Source organism: Neophocaena asiaeorientalis, unplaced genomic scaffold (assembly GCF_003031525.2).
Source record: "Neophocaena asiaeorientalis asiaeorientalis breed wild unplaced genomic scaffold, Neophocaena_asiaeorientalis_V1.1 scaffold248, whole genome shotgun sequence".
NCBI classification, from domain to species: Eukaryota; Metazoa; Chordata; class Mammalia; order Artiodactyla; family Phocoenidae; genus Neophocaena; species Neophocaena asiaeorientalis.
The window spans coordinates 1,363,702-1,383,701 of record NW_020185320.1 but is presented as its reverse complement, the minus strand read 5'-3'; the positions used below and the strand labels follow the sequence as shown (position 1 = coordinate 1,383,701).

The 20,000-nt window shown below is 39.9% G+C and overlaps 1 protein-coding gene across 4 annotated transcripts in view; it reads right to left on the bottom strand.

The window, feature by feature from the left end:
- SYNCRIP (synaptotagmin binding cytoplasmic RNA interacting protein) overlaps positions 1 to 19,990 on the bottom strand; it is a 28,995-nt gene extending 9,005 nt beyond the window's left edge. For 3 of the 4 annotated variants that reach the window (XM_024733704.1, XM_024733705.1, XM_024733703.1), the window contains exons 1-10: positions 19,826 to 19,990; positions 18,469 to 18,628; positions 17,660 to 17,778; positions 17,425 to 17,532; positions 14,511 to 14,624; positions 14,235 to 14,411; positions 6,256 to 6,391; positions 4,954 to 5,159; positions 1,591 to 1,740; positions 1,147 to 1,268 (exon numbers count right to left, since the gene is read on the bottom strand). In XM_024733704.1, coding sequence (XP_024589472.1) covers positions 1,147 to 1,268; positions 1,591 to 1,740; positions 4,954 to 5,159; positions 6,256 to 6,391; positions 14,235 to 14,411; positions 14,511 to 14,624; positions 17,425 to 17,532; positions 17,660 to 17,778; positions 18,469 to 18,616 — 1,280 coding nt within the window. In that variant the 5' untranslated portion in view covers positions 18,617 to 18,628; positions 19,826 to 19,990. The remainder of the gene's footprint in view (positions 1 to 1,146; positions 1,269 to 1,590; positions 1,741 to 4,953; positions 5,160 to 6,255; positions 6,392 to 14,234; positions 14,412 to 14,510; positions 14,625 to 17,424; positions 17,533 to 17,659; positions 17,779 to 18,468; positions 18,629 to 19,825) is intronic. The other variant, XM_024733706.1, reaches the window with a different exon arrangement.
- Between the last annotated feature and the right edge of the window lie 10 nt (positions 19,991 to 20,000).

Sequence of the window (20,000 nt, the reverse complement as noted above, 5' to 3'; positions counted from 1 at the left end):
GGTGGCGCAGTGGTTGAGAGTCCGCCTGCCGATGCAGGGGACACGGGTTCGTGCCCCGGTCCGGGAAGACCCCACATGCCGCAGAGCAGCTGGGCCCGTGAGCCATGGCCGCTGAGCCTGCGCTCCGCAATGGGAGAGGCCACAGCAGTGAGATGCCCACGTAGCACAAAAAAAAAAACATGTTTCTTTAGTCCTAGAACAAGTACAGATAGATTACTCGGATAATAATCATTGTACAAGACATCGTACATAATTTTATCTGTTTCCCTTTTAAAATTAAAGAAACTGAGGCTCAGAACTTGCCAACTTGCCTAACTGCACAGCTAATTACAGAAACTGGAACGTGAATGCTTCCCTGATTATGAAATAGTAGAAGCTTCCCCTACACAGGGCAACAGACACAAAACTAACCTGAGATATAGTTTAGTGATTATTGTTCTCGCCATCAAACAGCAATTACCCCTCTCTTCCTCCTTAGAAATCAATTACCAATTTTTTTTTAAATTGCAAACTTCATTCTTACACAGCTAAGTTTCCTTCACTGTCTTAATGAGCAGATAGCCTTAAAAGATCCAATTTATACAATGCATTTACACACTCGTTTTCGTATCTCAATACTGTTATTTGCTTATTTCATTAACTATACTCATTTCATTTTTCAAAACCCATGCATAGTATATGAAGCCTTTGGGATAGCAGTAATGGGCACTATGTATTGGTAAAGAAGTCTTTTTTCTGACACAAGGGAAGCAAAGTCTATTATAATTGGAGATTTTATATTTCCTGCCTCAGAGAAAAAAAACTCTCCACCCTTTAACCAAACATACTGTCAAGACTTTGGGGCAGCTAATATTTAAAACACGTATTCAGGAGCACATTCTGTAAAATACAGTAGAAAATAACCTAGATTGATTTTTCATTTATTATACAAAGGTCCAGTTGTTTAGAATTACAATTAGTTTCACAAGTATGGTCAATAGCAAGAGCTCAATAAACATTTTTGGAGATTCTCGGCATTTTTCTTTGACTCAAAGCTTTCAAAAGTTAAACTTCAAGTCCTCTTTAAAAGGTAAAGGCATGTTACAGATTTGTTCACCTGTTATTCACCAGTTAATCAATATTAAAATTTGTACAACTTTCACTTACATTTGATTCTTTGCAGCTTGCCTCTGAGCTTTTCTTTCTTTCCTTTTCTGATCTGGTGGCTTAGCAAAAACAATTTCAATATTTTCTCCCTCCAAGTCTTTGCCATTCATTTCTTCCATAGCCTTAAAAAAGTAGGTACTGATCAATACAAGAGACCTTTCACAACTACGATTCATTTAAAGTTAAAAAAATCATTTACTATTAACACTAGAAGGATGAGATAAAATAGGATTCTTGATTTCATTTAAAGATCCAGCTCTTCAACTATTAATCTTTTTGACTTAGTTTAGTAAGTTATGCGATTCGCTAAGGCCAATAAAGGTTAGCTTGAGTAATTACATGACCTCTGAGTTTCCTTCAATTTTCTAAAACATTCTGATTTTAGGATGACTAAAAATCATTAGTCTAAGTTAGATGCCTATGATAATTCCCCCAGTTATTTACCTTGACAGCACCATCTCGCTCATCAAAATGAATGAAAGCATAATCTTTTAATTTCTTCACTCGTTCCAGTTTCCCAAACTGACTAAATGCCTTTTCTAAAATCTCTTCTGTTACAGTATTGGCCAGGTTGCGTACAAACAGCACTTTTACCTGAAATTTAAGAAAGAAACAGAAACTTCCTATGTATTTCCAAAGGATTCAGTTTCCAAGATCCCAACCCTGCAGACTTAACTTTAGTCACAACCCATTAGAAGAGTACCAGAAATATAAAATATAGACTAAAATTTCAACTCATTTGGGTAAATACCATGGAGCATGCTGCTGGATCTAATGGGCAAAAAATCTGAACATTCTCACCAAAGATATACAGATGGTGAATAAGCATAGGAAGAGATGCTCAATTATCATGTCATTAGGGAATTGCAAATTAAAACAGTGAGATACCATTACAAGCCTGTTACAGTGACCGGCCAAAATCTAAGACACTAACACCATCGAATGCTGTTGAGAATATTGAACAACATATTCACTGCATTAGAATGCAAAATGGTATAATTTGGCAGCTTCTAACAAAACTAAACATACTTTCATACCATATGATTCACCAGTCACACTCCTTGGTATTTACCCAAAAGAGGTGAAAACGTGTCCACACAAAACCCTGTATATGCATGCTTATAGCACCTTAATTCATAATTGCCAAAACTTGGAAGCACCCAAGCTGTCCTTCAGTAGGTGACTGGATAAACTATAATAAATCCAGACAATGGAATATTACTTAACATTAAACAAGAAATGAGCTATCAAGCCATGAAAAGACATGGAGGAACCTTAAATGTAAAAGAAGCTGTCTTAAATGGCTACATACTATATGATTCCAACTATGTGACATTTGGGAAAAGACAAAACTATGGAGACAGTAAAAAGGGCAATGGGTGCCAGGGATGAGGGGACGAGGGATGAAAAGGCAATCACAGAGGATTCTTAAGGCAATGAAAATATTCTGTATGATACAATGGTGGATACAACATACATTTGTCAAACCCATAGGATGCAGAACACCAAAAGGGAATCCTAACGTAAACACTGAGTTATACTAATGTGTCAATTTAGATTCACTAATTATGACAAATGTACCCCTTTGGTGAGGACACTGATCGTGCAGGAGGCTGCACAGCTGTGTGGGCAGGTGTGCAGCTGCACAGCTATGTGGGCAGGTGTGTGGCTGCACAGCTATGGGGGCAGGTGTGTGGCTGCACAGCTATGTGGGCAGGTGTGTGGCTGCACAGCTATGGGGGCAGGTGTGTGGCTGCACAGCTATGTGGGCAGGTGTGTGGCTGCACAGCTATGGGGGCAGGTGTGTGGCTGCACAGCTATGTGGGCAGGTGTGTGGCTGCACAGCTATGGGGGCAGGTGTGTGGCTGCACAGCTATGTGGGCAGGTGTGTGGCTGCACAGCTATGGGGGCAGGTGTGTGGCTGCACAGCTATGTGGGCAGGTGTGTGGCTGCACAGCTATGGGGGCAGGTGTGTGGCTGCACAGCTATGTGGGCAGGTGTGTGGCTGCACAGCTATGGGGGCAGGTGTGTGGCTGCACAGCTATGTGGGCAGGTGTGTGGCTGCACAGCTATGGGGGCAGGTGTGTGGCTGCACAGCTATGTGGGCAGGTGTGTGGCTGCACAGCTATGGGGGCAGGTGTGTGGCTGCACAGCTATGTGGGCAGGTGTGTGGCTGCACAGCTATGGGGGCAGGTGTGTGGCTGCACAGCTATGTGGGCAGGTGTGTGGCTGCACAGCTATGGGGGCAGGTGTGTGGCTGCACAGCTATGTGGGCAGGTGTGTGGCTGCACAGCTATGGGGGCAGGTGTGTGGCTGCACAGCTATGTGGGCAGGTGTGTGGCTGCACAGCTATGGGGGCAGGTGTGTGGCTGCACAGCTATGTGGGCAGGTGTGTGGCTGCACAGCTATGGGGGCAGGTGTGTGGCTGCACAGCTATGTGGGCAGGTGTGTGGCTGCACAGCTATGGGGGCAGGTGTGTGGCTGCACAGCTATGTGGGCAGGTGTGTGGCTGCACAGCTATGGGGGCAGGTGTGTGGCTGCACAGCTATGTGGGCAGGTGTGTGGCTGCACAGCTATGGGGGCAGGTGTGTGGCTGCACAGCTATGTGGGCAGGTGTGTGGCTGCACAGCTATGGGGGCAGGTGTGTGGCTGCACAGCTATGTGGGCAGGTGTGTGGCTGCACAGCTATGGGGGCAGGTGTGTGGCTGCACAGCTATGTGGGCAGGTGTGTGGCTGCACAGCTATGTGGGCAGGTGTGCGTACGGGAAACTGCTGTACTTGCTGCTCAAAAAACAAAACATGCTACGCACAGGACTTTTCATTAGTTATTATTTTACAATTAAAATGGACGTGGTTATTTCCTAATAATGTGAACACCATGCCATCTGAAATAGCTGTTGAACTTAACACAGGGAGTCAAAACTAACTGGGACCTGCTTTTGAAATCCTGAAGAGAGGAAACAATATTCAAAACACTGGTAAGATAAAGTCTTCAATCCTGAAAGCTCCTCAAGTACAACTACAAATTTAACCTTTTGGCTAAGAAACACTATCACTTCCTCCTAAAATACCTGAAGTAGCATCTGAATTTCTTAATCTAAAGGGCTAACCAATGAGAGCTTAATAAGCCAAAGGAAAAAAGAATGAATCCTAAGTATTTTCTGTCCTCAGAAACATTTACCCTTTAATATTCACTGTTCTGACACTTCACCCTCCTCTCTTGATTTTAGTAAATTAGTTGTATTTCCTAGCCTATCGTCATTAAGGAGGATTCTTTAAAAGGTTAGAATAACTTAACTGCAAACTGCACTGGTAAAGTGTTGACTCAAGAGATGTTTGTTTTCATAGATGTCTCAACTGACTGCTGAAGCACGATACCTAATAATAGCTAAACCTTTTAACTGCAGCAGCTCTGCTGAGGCCAGTACAGTTCACTATTTTTAGGAGTAGGACTTTTAACACAAAAACCATGTAATCTTAATGGCGCCACTCTCAAAAACTCAAAGAAACTGCTCTTCGAATCCACACAAAAATGAAAGTGAATCATCTCCACTGCATGTAGGCTACCTACTTTATCATAAGCGTATGATGGCTACACAATTGTAGCTGACTGTCCATGAATAAATTCCTATATTCACCCTCCATGCACTTGTTATTCATTTCTGGTGTGTGGCCTTTAACACAGAACACTTCTCTCACTTTCAAAAATATGGTTTAAGGAAGCGCACACAAGTTCCCTCCGCTCTCTAAAGCCTACCCCTGCTCCCAGCAACACCACAAAAAATTTTTTAACTCAACTGTCATTACCTTTGCCATAACTTCAGGATCGGGATCTTCTATAGGATCAGCCCATTCAACAGTTCCAACATTTCCCCAGACCTTGACTTTACCACTCATTAACCTACGTCTTGCCTGGGCAGCTGTTTTGTGATCTTCATATTCAAGAAAGCAAAAGCCTCTGTTTTTTTTCTTGTCGTCTGGTTGGTGGTATAAAATGACGTCTGTAAGACCCTCTGAAAGTAAGCAACAATTCCAGAGAAATTAGATAAAATAAGCAAAAATAAGCAGATCAAAAGATTTATTTTTCTAATATTATACCTGAATATCAGAATGAAAAATAATCTCTTATCTTTACCAGGGACTCTCAAAAAACTGGTCCAGATAATTCACCTAACCCACACTTTCCAAGTGTTCCTAATGCAAAAATCCCCAAGAAAAGAAAATGTATTCTTTTTACTTAGACCTGAGGACTATTCTGCTTCCATTTATCAGATGACAGAAAGGTATGAAATCTTTACAAAGCTGTTTTAGGAAAACCAGGAGTATAAGTCAGACATGGTTAGAAATTTTTCTCTGTGTCCATTAATTAGATGACAGAGAGGTATGAAATCTTTACAAAGCTGTTTTAGGAAAACCAGAAGTATAAATCAGACATGGTTAGAAATTTTTCACCCCATGCAAGTAAAAACTAATTTTTTAATGGCACTTTTCTGGCCTCAGACATGGTTTTACTTCAAATGAAATAGACTATCTTAGTATTGCATAAGAATTTCAAATGTTCCTGGAAATTGGTAACAGGCTGATAATTTGCTAAATATTCTAGGCAGACAAAACTATTTTTTCTAGTTTCCAAATGACAAAAGCCTGTCACTTGGAAACATAAAAAATGCTTTACAATTCAAAGAAATTACACCATACTGACAAAGTATAATCTCTGTTTATAGCAAGAGTGCTTACCATTCCGGTAATTTGGAAAATCAGGTTATTACTTATCAAACATTTTTACTAAGAATGTCAACTAGCACCTCAAAATGCATAATGAAAACACACAAAGAAATACAATTTTCCGAAACAAGGGAAGCACAACAATGATTCTGCAGACTGAGTTCAAATCCCAGCCGTATTACTTATTAACTACATAACATTCAGCAAGTTATTTCCCAAAACCTTCTATTTCTTTATCTGAAAAATGGAGTTACTCATCTTATATGGCTATAGTGAGAATACGAGTCAATAAATGCAGTGCTTAAAGCAGTGCTTGGCACACAAAAGCATGCAATTACCGTAAGTATTAGAAGTTGAACCTCCTTCCAAGTAAACCCAACTTACCTGTTACTTTGCTAAATTCTTCAAGAATCTGTTCCTTGGTTTTACTCTTAGGAATAGAGCCCACAAAAAGCCTGTTGTTGGCAACGGAGATGCAGACACCAATGTGTTTTCCAGAACGAATCTCATGATTATTATACTGAAAGGCGGAAAAGTGCATGTTTTAAAAATACTTAAAATATCCTACTATAGGTGCTCATTATAGAAAGATATGCAAATCCCATACACAAAAGCAAAATCTTTTAACAAATTAAAACTTCAACACTTAGGTTTATCAAGTATTTTTATCCTTTAAAAAATTATAATCTGAGACAGGAAGATTGTACTGACAAAACACACTAACCAAGTTTATGAATTAAAGCAAAAAATTGTCAAGTCCTTGAAATTTAGCAAATTTGGTAAGAATCTAGTCTGTAAGCAGCTTAAATTCCACATTACTGATTCCACAATACCTTATTTTCTACTTAAATTCATCCTTCCAACTAGTTATTCTCATGCAAGGGAAACAGATTCCAGTGCCAGCAAGCTTTCTGCCTTTCTATTAATCAGCGCTTAAATCTTATTTTTCCATCTCCCCTAATCACTTGTAAAAAGTTACAATAAGGGATTTTTGGCTTCAAATACTTAAATCTAAAAGGAGAACCTTGTTATTCTGAATCAGATCCAACTTTCTCCCCCATTTTATTTTCACCAAGCCTACAATGAAGTTGGAGAAAGACAAGTAGATTATGGTAAACTACTATAAAACTACAGTAAAAAGTAAACAATCTTCAAGTAACCATATTCCATAAAACGGAATACCGCAGAGGCAAAACCCAAAAAGTTCCTATCCCTGTTATTCCCATTCTTGCGTAACAGGTATATCAGGTATAAGTGAAGAAAATACAGACAAGTCAGAAAACTGATTCCTCCCTCTCCCTTTTTCTCCATCTCCAGATATTCAAAATTAAACATGAAGTTCAAACATCCTTCCTTCAGTTCAGAACAGTTTTGTACTTTTTACCCCACTGACTCCGTTCACGCTTATCCGAGTCTCTGGTCATCATGACCTCAGGATTCTCTCTATGCTTTACACTTATGCTGGTGACATTTTTTTTTAAATCACAACTTTGCCTATTGAAAAAGAATCCCACAATGGACTCCGCATCAGCAAAACAAAGTTCAAACCCTTGGATGTCATTAAGTCCGTCCTAAAATCCCTACCACTTCTCCCTTTTCTCCACAATACTATAATCTCGGCTATTTACATCAGTTCTCAAACAGTTTTCATACTGCTCAACCTCTGACTATAACGCTTTCCCTGAAACTTCACCATCTAAACTCCTCTGCATACCTGTAGATTTGAGCTCAACCAAATATTCTGCAATCCCTAAATCCTATAAAGGCCAACAAAAACACCCTTCTATGTTAACACAGATCAGCAGTTCTCAACAGGAGTGATTTGCTGCCCTCCGACACACACACATTTTGGTCAACTAGAGGTGGGGTTTGCTGTTGGTATTTAGTGGGTAGGTAGAGGCCAGAGATGTTATTAAACATCCTACAATTCACAAAATAGTCCAGCATAATAAAAAGTTATGTAGTCTAAAACATTAATAGTGCTGAGGTTAACAAATCCTGCCCTGGACTTCATTTTCTCATACCATTTATATTCTATTTAGACCAAACACCTCTTAAAAATAAAAATATGCGGTTACGGGCAGATATGAGACCTATGGCTGAATCCACCATTGCATGGGATTATGGACAAGTAGACTACAATACCCTATTACACAAACAAGTTAACTTTAGAACACAATAAACTGCTTTACGACATGTACATTCCCTAGATTTTTATATCTAAGGATCAAGTAGCCAGCCTTAGTGACAAATCAATGGCTTTCAATCTGGTCATTTAGTCTGTAACTCCAGAAATTGACAAAAACAATTAAAATCAGAAAAAGAATGGAAGGAAATACAAAGTTTTAAAAAGGGAGAAAGAGGAGTTATTTTGAAGATGACAATTTGGTATCATTTTCCCTTTATTGTATTTCTTTCCAAATATTCTAAGAGCAGAGACTATTTACTTAACAATGCTGCCTCAAAATAGTAATGACTGTTTCTATTATTACCTACAAAAGAAAAGTTTCTTCCTTTCTATAACCTATCCTCACTATGGTTAATCAAGGCGGGGTAGGTAGAAGGTATTTAAATGACTGTAGTCTCTGAACAATATGAAGACATGAATATTTAGTAGGATTTATAAAGAAAACTAACTTTTCATCCACATTTTTTTAATTAAAAAAATTGGAACAATTATAGCTGACCCATAGAGTAAATTGGCTCTCCAATGAAAAGAAGTCATTAAAGGAGCAAAGGTGACCCTCTGCACATAGCATACTGTCCAAATAAAGCAAACGTGCCTAGAAATAAACATTCCTTAAAGAAATGCCCCATCTACAAATTAAGCATGCACTTTTATAAGTATATCTGAGTTGTTTAACTTTTCTCACTCTAGCATTTTTAAGACCAATCTATCACCTTAAATTCGAAAATAAACTTTGCATCCTTGCAGGTGTTAGCAGGTGAGTTAACAGTGACTTGGATGGTAGAAAAACATTACCAAAACAACTGTTGTGATCCTTAATAGAGATTCTAATTTAATGCTGATAAACCCTTACTCTCAAGGGTTAGTAATCAGGACGATATGATAGTATCAAAATAAAAAAGAAAACGTAATCTTTTCCAAACTCTAGAAAAGTAGGCACTGAAGTTAACAAATTTTAGAAATCTAGCTTTCAGATCCAGTAGCAGCGAGGTAACCAAATAAAATAAAGATGAACTTTGAACATTAACCAATGCAGTTTCAGTATTTCGGAACACCAAAATGAGTTGTACAGACTGGAACATTCCCATCATCTACGTTCAAAATATCAATCCACTCTTTCCTTCCCTTATAGCCAATCAGTTACCAAATCCCCAGAAATTCAGCAATCTCGGATTTAGAAAACTGATCCAGAAGTGGCTGCTCAGTCCTAACCCTTACAGCAGCAAAGCCGCTACCTCCCAAGCCCGTCCATTTAAGTCTTCTTTACCTTGAGCCAAACCTACTTCCCTAAAAATTCTACAATAAATCTATTTCCTCCTCCAAATGACAGCACTTCATATACCTGCACACAATGCTTAGGACTCAATCCCCCATTATGCTTGGCTAATCATTACTTCTCTGAAATTGGGAACTACCTCCTAGAGTGTCATCAAACAGTGACATCCATAACACAATCCTATAGAGGCAGACTGAGGAGTCTAGAGTAAGCTGGAGACTATTCTTACACTTCTAAACACCAGGCCTCTGCAACATGTAGTCCATGATTATCTTGGCTTATTTGGCAATCACACCACACCACCAACACACTACAGCTTACTTGTGGATTAGTCATGTATAGGACTTGACTCTCAGTCCCACTCAATTCCATCCTGCTGGTGTAAACTACTGTCCCAGGCTATCAAAATCTTTTCAGATCCTTATTTTGCCATCCATGGCATTAACCACTACATATAGATTCCAGTCACCAAACGTTCCAAGCAGTCCAACTATGCCCTCATTCATATCACTGATTAAAAAAAAAAATAGAACCTATACCGTTATTTACATCATGCAACCCATACAAAGGCTCAAAACTTTAATAGCACCATGCAACTCAGCCCAGCAGTCATGCCTACTGCCTTCTAGCACTGACTTTACACAAGTTTTATCTCCCTTCCCACAAAACAGTGCTTCAACTATTCATCTATTTCCTTCACTGACCTGCTCACACCTTTTTATCACAAAGCGTTCTCTGACAACCTCAACGGAAAGCAATCGATCCCTTCATCCCTCCTTTACCCTGTGAACCGCCTGCTTCCACTTTAATTGTAGTTAGCCTCTCAAGTCCTAGAAACACCAAAGTCAAGAACTGGATCAAACCACCTTGTATGGCCATAGTAAAAGTTTTCATGTTAAACACTTGCTAATTGCTACTAAAATATTCTGTCTACCTGTCTTGCCAGCTGCATTCATCAAAATGGTTGTACACTGGTGTATACAACCACTGTGGTGATAAACTATCAGTGGCTATTAAAGTCATAACCCTTAATGTGCAAATAGAGGTCAGTATTCCAGTCTTTGTAACAAAGGTATTTTCAGTAGGACACTTCCACTGTATAGAAACCATAATGGACACTGCAGAGCCAGTGGCCCTGGGATCCAATTCCAGCAGCACACCACACAAATACATATACACACTTGCCTGGTCAGCCAGTGAGGTTATTTACCTAGTACCTACTCTATAATGGCACTGTTCTAAATGCTGGGGATACAGGAAAAAAGAGCAAATTTTCTGATGGGAAGAGAGAAGCAAATAATCTTTCAAAGTTAAATAATTTTAAGTACATCTAAGCATTCCTTTTTTTATCATGTTCAGTATACTGTCATGGGGCAACTGGGTGGTAAGCCTTTCTTAGAAAGGCCTTCTAAGAAAACCTGATTGATAAGACAGCAGCTGTGCTAACAGGGAGAAGTGGGAGAAAGAACAGAAGGCAGCCTTGAGATGAAAATGCTCATAGCTTTTGTGGAGGACAAAAAAGGCAAAGTGTGGATGGAAGGGTAATAAAGAAGAATGGGAAGAGAGAGGTAAGCAAAAACCTGATCAGATAGAACCTTGTTTGGAAGCCATTATTAGAGTTTTCAGCATGGGACTGTTGCGATCTAATCTACACAGCTAAAAGGTAAGACTGTAAAGGAGCAATGGAAAGCAGTGAGACTAGCTAGAAGGATTCTTCAAATGGTACCTTAGGCTAGGATGGTAGCAGGAAGATGGTACAAACTGGTTAGATGCCAAAAATAAATTTGGCAGTAGAGACAACTTACACTCTGAATTCCTTTTAACACTACCTAAACCACTAGGTAATTTGAAGAATCAGGCTACCTGGCAACGTAACTTACACTGCTGGCTTAAATTGTTATGTCTAATTAACGATAAGCACATGCTAAACAAACCTGGTATCAAACTAAACCAGTACGGCTCTGGGCAAGCCACCCAGACTATTTATTCTACTGCAAAAGGAAGATATTTCACTTACCTTGAAGAATGGGTTGAAGTGATCTTTAAAGGTAATAATGTAGCACCTAGCACAGCTCCTGTGCCTCAACAAGCACAAGTGGTAGCTATTATTCACCTTTTCACAAATTTAAATCTTGCTTCCTTAGCTACATTGTCATCGTTTAGGGATGAATTTTCTTATTCCCCCAAATACAAGGCAGATGTTAGCTGAAAATAGGGTCATTAAGAAGTTTGCAGTTGCTTCTAACTTCATGCCTCTTCTTCAGCTGTTAACATCAACCCATTTGACAAGTAATTCAGATGCAAACTTAAAATCTAGTCTTTATTGGGGGGGGTCGTTGTTGCATAACATCAAAAAATAAGGCTGAATATATAAACTATCTCAACTCAATCGAAGGTATTTCTCAAGACACAAAGTACAGGAAAGCAAAAAGATCGTGCTTCAATCTTGCCTCATCTATAAATAATGTAAAAAAGGCATTTTCTCAACATCTGATTATGTGCGACTACAACAGTTCAACTACCTTATATAAAAATTCACCTTGGATAAAGCTGTAATTCAAGTAGACTCGTGACATGATACGAGTAGAAATAGTTTTCCAAATATGCTTCCTTAAAAAATACATTTAGGAGGGGTACTCACTTCCAGGAATCACAAGGTAGCAAAAAACATCCGAATCAACTTCAGTTTTTTATTTCTCTAGAATGTTTCATTTCCTCAAAACCCTAGTCCTTTCTTCTACTGTTGCATTAAGGCAAATCTCCCAATTCTATTATCACCATAGTCCTACTATGGTAAAGCATCCTTTTTAAAAAAGCAATGACAATACGCCCAATTCATCCCAGTGCTAAGAATACCCTTAAAAAGACAATAAAGCACAGAGCCTCCTATTCATCAGACAGTAAAAAATAATTATGCCCCCAGATAAGGACTCAAATCACAAACCCAGAAAAAAATGTTAAAAGATTTAGGACAAGAGCTAGCTCACAGACCAATCAAAATGGCTGTTTGGCTACCTGGAAATTTCTGTGTTACAGTTGAAAAACTTAACTACATTACTAAGACTACTCTAAGCCTACAGCAATGCACCTTTGGACTACATGATCTGTTAAGCCAAGGCAATTGCCCAAACTGAGACATATTCCATGTGTACTTGTTGGCACTCAAAATAGTGATGTTAGGACTGGATTATATAACATCTTCTTCTAATGATGTTTCTTTACTATAAAGATTCTGAACATCATCTAGAAATAAATTCTAGTGACGACCTACCATAATTAGTGTATTTTGGCAACAAAAATTAAGTAGTCTACAAATGTTTGTTTAATGATTCCTTTAAAAAATATTAATACACAAATCATTACTTGTAACACTAAATAATCACATCTATTAAGCAAAACTAAAGGTTTATGTAATACCTCGTAAATAAACTGGATCTGACATCATTAAATTCTGTACTAGCTTTTTGCAGTAAGATAGTCTCATTGCCTTCTCAATCATTATGTATTTCCACACTAAAACTTACTGCTACTTTATTACTACCTAGCAAAATGTTCTATTCTTTTATAGATTCAACTGGATGACTCCTAAAGTATCTTTCCAGAACTCTAAAGAGTCCTCAGTTTTACCTGAACTGTTTAAACTAAAAACGTGACAGTTCAAAGGTTACCATTGAATGGACCCCTAGAACTATACATACTCTCCCTTCTGAAATAGAAAGCACTCTTTGAAAGAAAAGAAAATCAGCTATGATTTAAAAAGAAATATCTAAACTCCTGAATTCTTTATTCTTCCCAAGTAGCATACTTTTCTAATTTTAACCTTTACAATGTTCAATTACACACACCAATGGAGAGATCCAAGCAATACAAAAAGCAAAACCAAGTAAGTATATTTGTTTTCTTTTTCTCCTTAAGGTTTGCCTTAAAATGTGATATATATGGGCTTCCCTGGTGGTGCAGTGGTTGAGAGTCCGCCTGCCGATGCAGGGGACATGGGTTCGTGCCCCGGTCCGGGAAGATCCCACATGCCACGGAGCGGCTGGGCCCGTGAGCCATGGCCACTGAGCCTGCGCGTCCAGAGCCTGTGCTCCGCAACAGGAGAGGCCACAACAGTGAGGCGTGCGTACCGCAGAAAAAAAAAAACAAAAAAACGTAATATATATGATGGTGAGGGAAGGAAAAATAAAATTCAGGATGAAATGACTCTAAGGAGTTCAAGTTTGCTTAGAAGTACCCATAAAACGTGTAAGTCAGATAACGCAAAACTAACAAACATCATCTGCTATAGTGAACCATTTACAAAAGTTCCTCCCCAGCTGTACTTTTTGATATATTTCTTGGATTGAAATTAACTTCCATCTTCAACTACAAAACACAGAAACTACTTGTCACAGAATTTAATAAAACTAATTTGAAGGAGAATTATATAAGCCATAGTTTGAAACATTAAAATTCTTTAAATTGGGAAAATAACTAGGTCCTCATCCGACATCTAGTACTTTTAAATCAGACACTGCCATTCAACATAAAATCCTTTATTTCATTAACTAGAAAGTTATCATCACAATGTCTTTGTGAAACATTTTCGAAAAAGGGACAGCCAGATATGGTCCTTTAAGAGCCCTATCTACTACACTTACTTTCTTAAACCTTTTAACACTCCTTAAAAAAAAAAATCACTAAGCCAAATTCAAAGCACCAGTAACTTCAACTCCACATTACCTTACACATCCTGAGTCAGTTCAACTATACATGCAAAAAATACTGCTACAATGCGTACATAGAAAATGGGAGTGCCTAATCAGCACTTCAAAAACCTTTGGTTAACACAATTAAGAAAATTCCTGGCTTTAAATGAAAACAGAGAATGTGAAAACTGAAAAGAAAAAAAAAACTCACCAGTTTAACAGCCTCCTGAGCTGCTTCTTTTGTACAAAAAGTGACAAACGCATAACCTCTATTGAGACCAGTTAGTGGATCCATCATTAGACGAAGATCCCATATAGGTCCAGCTTTTTCAAACAATGGAACAAGTTCATCCTCAAACAGATCTCTTGGGATCTTCCCTACAAATATCTGTAAATTAAATATGAAGTAAAAACCATGGAGAGTTTCTTTAGGGAACCAGACACCTGTACATTTACTACAAAGGGTACAAGTTTTTAGTCTCTTTACCTCAGTGCCAACAGAAGGCTGCTGACCTGAATAAACGGAATCTGGAGGCGGTCCCCCATACTTCCTCTGTCCAGTGGTCACATCGAGTGTGTATCCTGTTCTTTCCAAGAGCGCCTTAAAAAGTTCAAATGTCATCAATACATTTCATTCATGAGACCACACCCATACATTGAGCAGTTTAAAATCAATCTCGTTCAAATCTTTCCATGTATCTTTGCAACATTCCCTACTTACAGATTTCTGTTGTGTTTCAGAATTCCCCTTTTAATGTATGCTTGTAATTTATAATATGCCCTAATTTATAATGAAAATTTCAGGATCCTGGTCAAATTATTTTCTGGTCTCCAATTAATTACTGAGTAGTGCTTAGTGAACAACACTAAATATTGATCCGTCAACAACTTTCAAGGCAACGTGTACCTACTCGGCCCTTCTAAAAAAGGACTGCACCTAATTAGGCTGAAAATAATTCTCTCCTGAAGAAGGAGATGGATAACTTCTCTCTCCCAAATCTAGCTTTCTTACCCAATAAATTTCCCTGTAACCCACACTTCTAGGTACCTACCGCCATTCTGGGAGTTTCACCAACCTTTATAGAAATTACACTTCTCCAATTAAGTCCAGAAACTTAGGAGTTGCAGGAAAAATGACCTCTTATTCATCTGACATTCAAGTACCATGCTTCACAGGACAGCATGGATCACTCAGAAAAAATGAGATCCAAAATGATTTTGAAAACTTTATGAAGCTGCAACAATGTGACATAACCTCTATATATTACCTCCCTAAAAGTGAACTGTTAAAATTTACACAACTCATATTTACTCAGAGCATTAAAAATTTCTCCTCATCTTTTATTATAAGCAAAAAGACTAGAAAGAAGTTAGCCTAAGGAAAAAACAAGAATTATTCCTTTTCCACCATCTCACCCACAAAGCACAAAACTGGTTTTCTGAATAATAAAAGCAACCCAATAATTAGATGATAAATTCTGAAATAAAAAGAACCACTAGGCACAGGACAAAACTTATCAAAATGCTGTTAAGTGAGTTGGGGGTCACTTTAGTCTTTGAAAATGAAAACGCCTAGATAGATTTTAAATATTTTCTACCCAAAGAACATAAAATATATTAGGAAAACATACTGTAACTGATAACAACTCCTTTATTCCTAAATTGTCTTAACAAAAAAGCCCAGAAAGTGCTACATGTTTTAAGTAGTCTTTTTCTATTATCTCCAAATATATGTGCTTAACAGTGCAACATTGGGTTAGTAACAAAAATAAACTCAAATCTATTACTATCACATAAACTAAACCATTAAATGGCTCTTCTTTCCTTTTTCCCATATGTAATCCCTGCGCTTCTTTCACTGTAATCTTTAAGTGACCCAAATAATACCTCTTATGTCACTCGCTAAAAACAAAAAGGAAAAACTTATTCCCTCTGAAAAATATCCTATAAAAATGTCTGCCTTCGACGTAGAGAAAATGGACTTGAGGACGCGGGGAGGGGAAAGGGTAAGCTGGGACAAAGTGAGAGTGGCATGGACATATATACACTACCAAATGTAAAACAGATAGCTAGTGGGAAGCAGCCACATAGCACAGGGAGATCAGCTGGGTGCTTTGCGACCACCTAGAGGGGTGGGATTAGGAGGGTGGGAGGGAGATGCAAGAGGAAGGGGATATACGTTTGCATATAGCTGATTCATTTTGTTATACAGCAGAAACTACAATAAAGATGTTAAAAGAAAAAAAGTCTGCCTTCTTGCCACAATTTAAGTCACACTAAAGCTTTAAGCCACTCCCTTCCAAAGACAGAACTGAATCTCACAAACGAAATTTTCAATTTTTCATAAAATTTTAATAACTGTCTCAGCATAGACTTAATTGCAACTGATTAATTACAATGAGTAACAACTGTATTCCATTTCTTTGGAAAAACTAAACTTATAGCTCAAACACAATTCACCCACAGCTACAACTGCAAAAGGCTCAAACTTATAGATAGCCTTAACATCTAACTCCATATTCCAAGCTTCTCTCTTCCCACAGCATTAAAACACACCTGACACCTCTATTGTTCCTAGTAACTTATTTTCTTAAACCATAACCCTTGGTTCAAGAGCAGCGGCACACTGTATTAAGAGTACCAGATTAAAACTAGTATGATCACCGTCGTATTTTCTATGAACTAAAAACTCAACACAACTAAAAAACACCAAGATCAAAACCTAGTTGACTTTGAGGCCGTTTACTCTTCTGACTTTGGGGGTGGGGGGAGCGCAAAGGAAACCTACCCTCAGCCTCAGTTTCCTCATTTACATTTCCACAGTAATCCATTTTATCCTTAAAAGCTGCTTCCAGAAATGAACAAATTGGCCTTAAAAACCTATACTAATGGAAGGAAAAGAAGGCAGTGTTAAAATACTAAACCCATTTAATTTGGGGGCTTGAGAATCCTAAGAAAAGCAGTCAGCTGCTAAATGCACACACTCCACCAGTATGGAGTGAGCAGATCCCCTCCCATTTTGGTTCCACTGTCAGTTAATCTGGACTTGCAGGTTTCTAAAAAAATATGGTGGCTGTATTTCTTTAAATCTTTTATTTAGAATACCAATAACACAGATTTAAGAAACAGTAGCTGGCTAAGAAGAAAAACTTCAGAACTGCTTTAGCAACAAACTGTTAAAGGCAGGAAAACAGTAATTACAAAAGATTAACAAATTATCTCATGGTCATTAACTCGCAACATCAAAAAACCCCACAAAAAACAGACAAAAAAACACGAAAAACAAAACACACACACCCATTTCACACCCAAGGAATATTTACCAAAGCTAGAAAATAGAAAAAAAAAAAAACAAACTTTAAAACTGAAAGGAGTAAAAAAGAAAGTTTTTAAAGACATACCTTAATTTTTGCCTCATCTGGTCCTTTGCTAGAATCTGCTACTTTGGTCCCCTGTTTTTCTCTCTGCCTATAAGTCTTCATGACTCCACATAAAAAGGCACTTTTGTTCTGCAAACGAATTTTCCAATCATATTTAACAATAGTTATCTTAAACGTACCTAAATAAATAAAACTTGAACTATCAAAACCACTCAGGTTTTTTATTGTTTTTACACTGACACTAGATTAACGTTACCTGAACATGAGAGAGATCACTGTCTTTAAACTGCTGAAGAACTGCCAATGCGCCGTCTTCATTGAATTCTTTTAAAGCTTCGATAGCTCTTTCATCTAAATCGCTATGTGCAACCAGCCCTGGAGAAGAAAAAACTTAATTAATTGTCAACTTTTAATATTTTTAGAAGGTTTTTTTTTTTTTAAAAAGACCATGTTTGCCAATATAGGTGCCAACTAAGAATTCTTCCATGCCCCCTTATCATCTATATGATGAAAAACACACATACCTTAGCCATTCTGAACGGCATTATGAACTAAATAAGGCCTCTCAACCACTTTTTTTTTATCTTGTTCTGTGTCTAAATCAGACAATTCTGAACCCTATTTCTACAGCAAATATATAGGCTCACAAATTCTAAAACCAACCAACGAAGTACCGAGCATGACAAATGAACCTCTACTCAATTTCAAATACCACTAGAAAAAGCAAGAGCCACACGGAGACAGACTACAAGTCTACAGTTACCAAGTTATTTAACAAGAATCCTACTATAAAAATACCCCCAAAAAGTCACATGGCCTGCTTCCAATATTTAGCAGCTGTTGCTACCATCGTATACTTATCCATCTGGCCAGCCAGCCTTTACCTCCTAACCCTTTCTCTTCCCTCCCTCTATACACCTTAACCTCTAGTTCACAACTAGCACAACAAGGCAAAACTCCAGGTCCCACACTTATTGGAAACCACAAAAAGTTGCTATTTTAGCTCAAAGCCAGAAATCCAATAGAAAAATTTCATGATATAATTTTGCAAGTGTTAGTTCTTACCTGCAACGTAAATTTCATCTAGTTTTTCAGCAACTTTCTGTGGTAAACCAGCATCAAGCAATGTCTGAAAATTTTCTGAATGGATAACTGCAGAAGTAGTATCCATGGGCTCTTCAGTACCATTTCCATTAACATGTTCTGTAGCCATGTTTCCAGAGATCTGTTCAAACGCAATAGGCAAAATTAAACTAGGATCTTCAGAAAGGGTAGAGGACAATATGAGAGCCCCAATCTTTACATTCTCTACCAATTTCTACACCAGCCAGCCTGCACCTCCCTTTAAAGAGGCCTTACTTGAAAGTCACTGTCGCCTGACAAGCCACATTCGGAGCGCGGGGCACAGAAGGACGGATCCACTACGTTTTTCCTTAGCACCACCCCTGACTCACCTGCTAACACTCCCTAGGAAAAACCACATTACAAATGGAGCCCAACCAGCACGAGGACGAGCCAGCGTGCCACATGCAGCTGTGCCCGTACGGCGAACGAGGTGTGTGTGGAGCAAGCAAAGCTGGGCTTTTCCCTCTCAAAGGTAAACCCCCGAAGTGCGCGCTTTTCCCGCCTGCCGCTTAAAGATCGGTAACAACAGCCTGCGAAGAACAAAGCGCTTACACAAGCTACCTTCCCACCACCCAATTTCTCCACCCTTCACCCGCACACCCCAAAGCCCGCCCCCGACTCCGCATCCAGAGCGGCAGCCTCACCGCTGCGGCCCCCGGGAGCCCAGCAGAAACACGTGCTCTGCGCCTTCCAATGTCCTACAACTTCCTTCCACGAAAACCCACCGAGTCCCAGGCCAAGACCACCGTCACCGGCTCCCAACAGCAACCCCAAGCCGCGGCCGGAGCCCCCAGCAAGCAGCAGCAGCAGCAGCAGCAGCACAACCTCGCCCCTCAACACCGAGGCCGCGGCGGCGCCAGGTCCCCCGGGCCGGGGCCGACAAGCCGGCGGCGCGAGGGCGTTCCGCGAACTGCCCAACGCTCGCCGGACCCCGAGCACCACCCAACCCCGCCGCGCGGCTGCGGGACAGGACCGGCTCCTCTCCGCCCACTCCCGCGCCGCGGCGACGGCCACGACAGCACCAACTCCGCCGCCGCTCGTGGTCCGCGCGGGCCACGGGGGCGCCTCCTCCCTGGAGCGCCGCAGACAAAGCCCGAATGGCAGCAGCACATGGAAGGGAGAAGGAAGTGGCGGCGCGGGCCGCGGCCTACTCCCAAGCAGACCCAGTCAACGTGCTCCCCTCTTCCTTGGAATCCATTTTCCAGAAAAGCCGGTTTCTCCCCGCACCGCCCTCCCACAGCTCACTCCACAATGTCACGGAGCTCCCCTCCCAGACCCGGGTCCCGGCGGTCGTTACCTCCCCGTCGGGCTGCGGTGGAGGAATCCTGTCCGAGGAGATCCGGTTGCGGGCAACGCGTGCTCGCTGCTCCCTGGGTCCGGCGCGAGTGGAGCTGTTGTAAAATGGCGGCCGAAGCTCACGCCGCTGGCAGCAAACCCGATCCAGTTCCACTCGCCTCCGAGCGCGCTCCCAG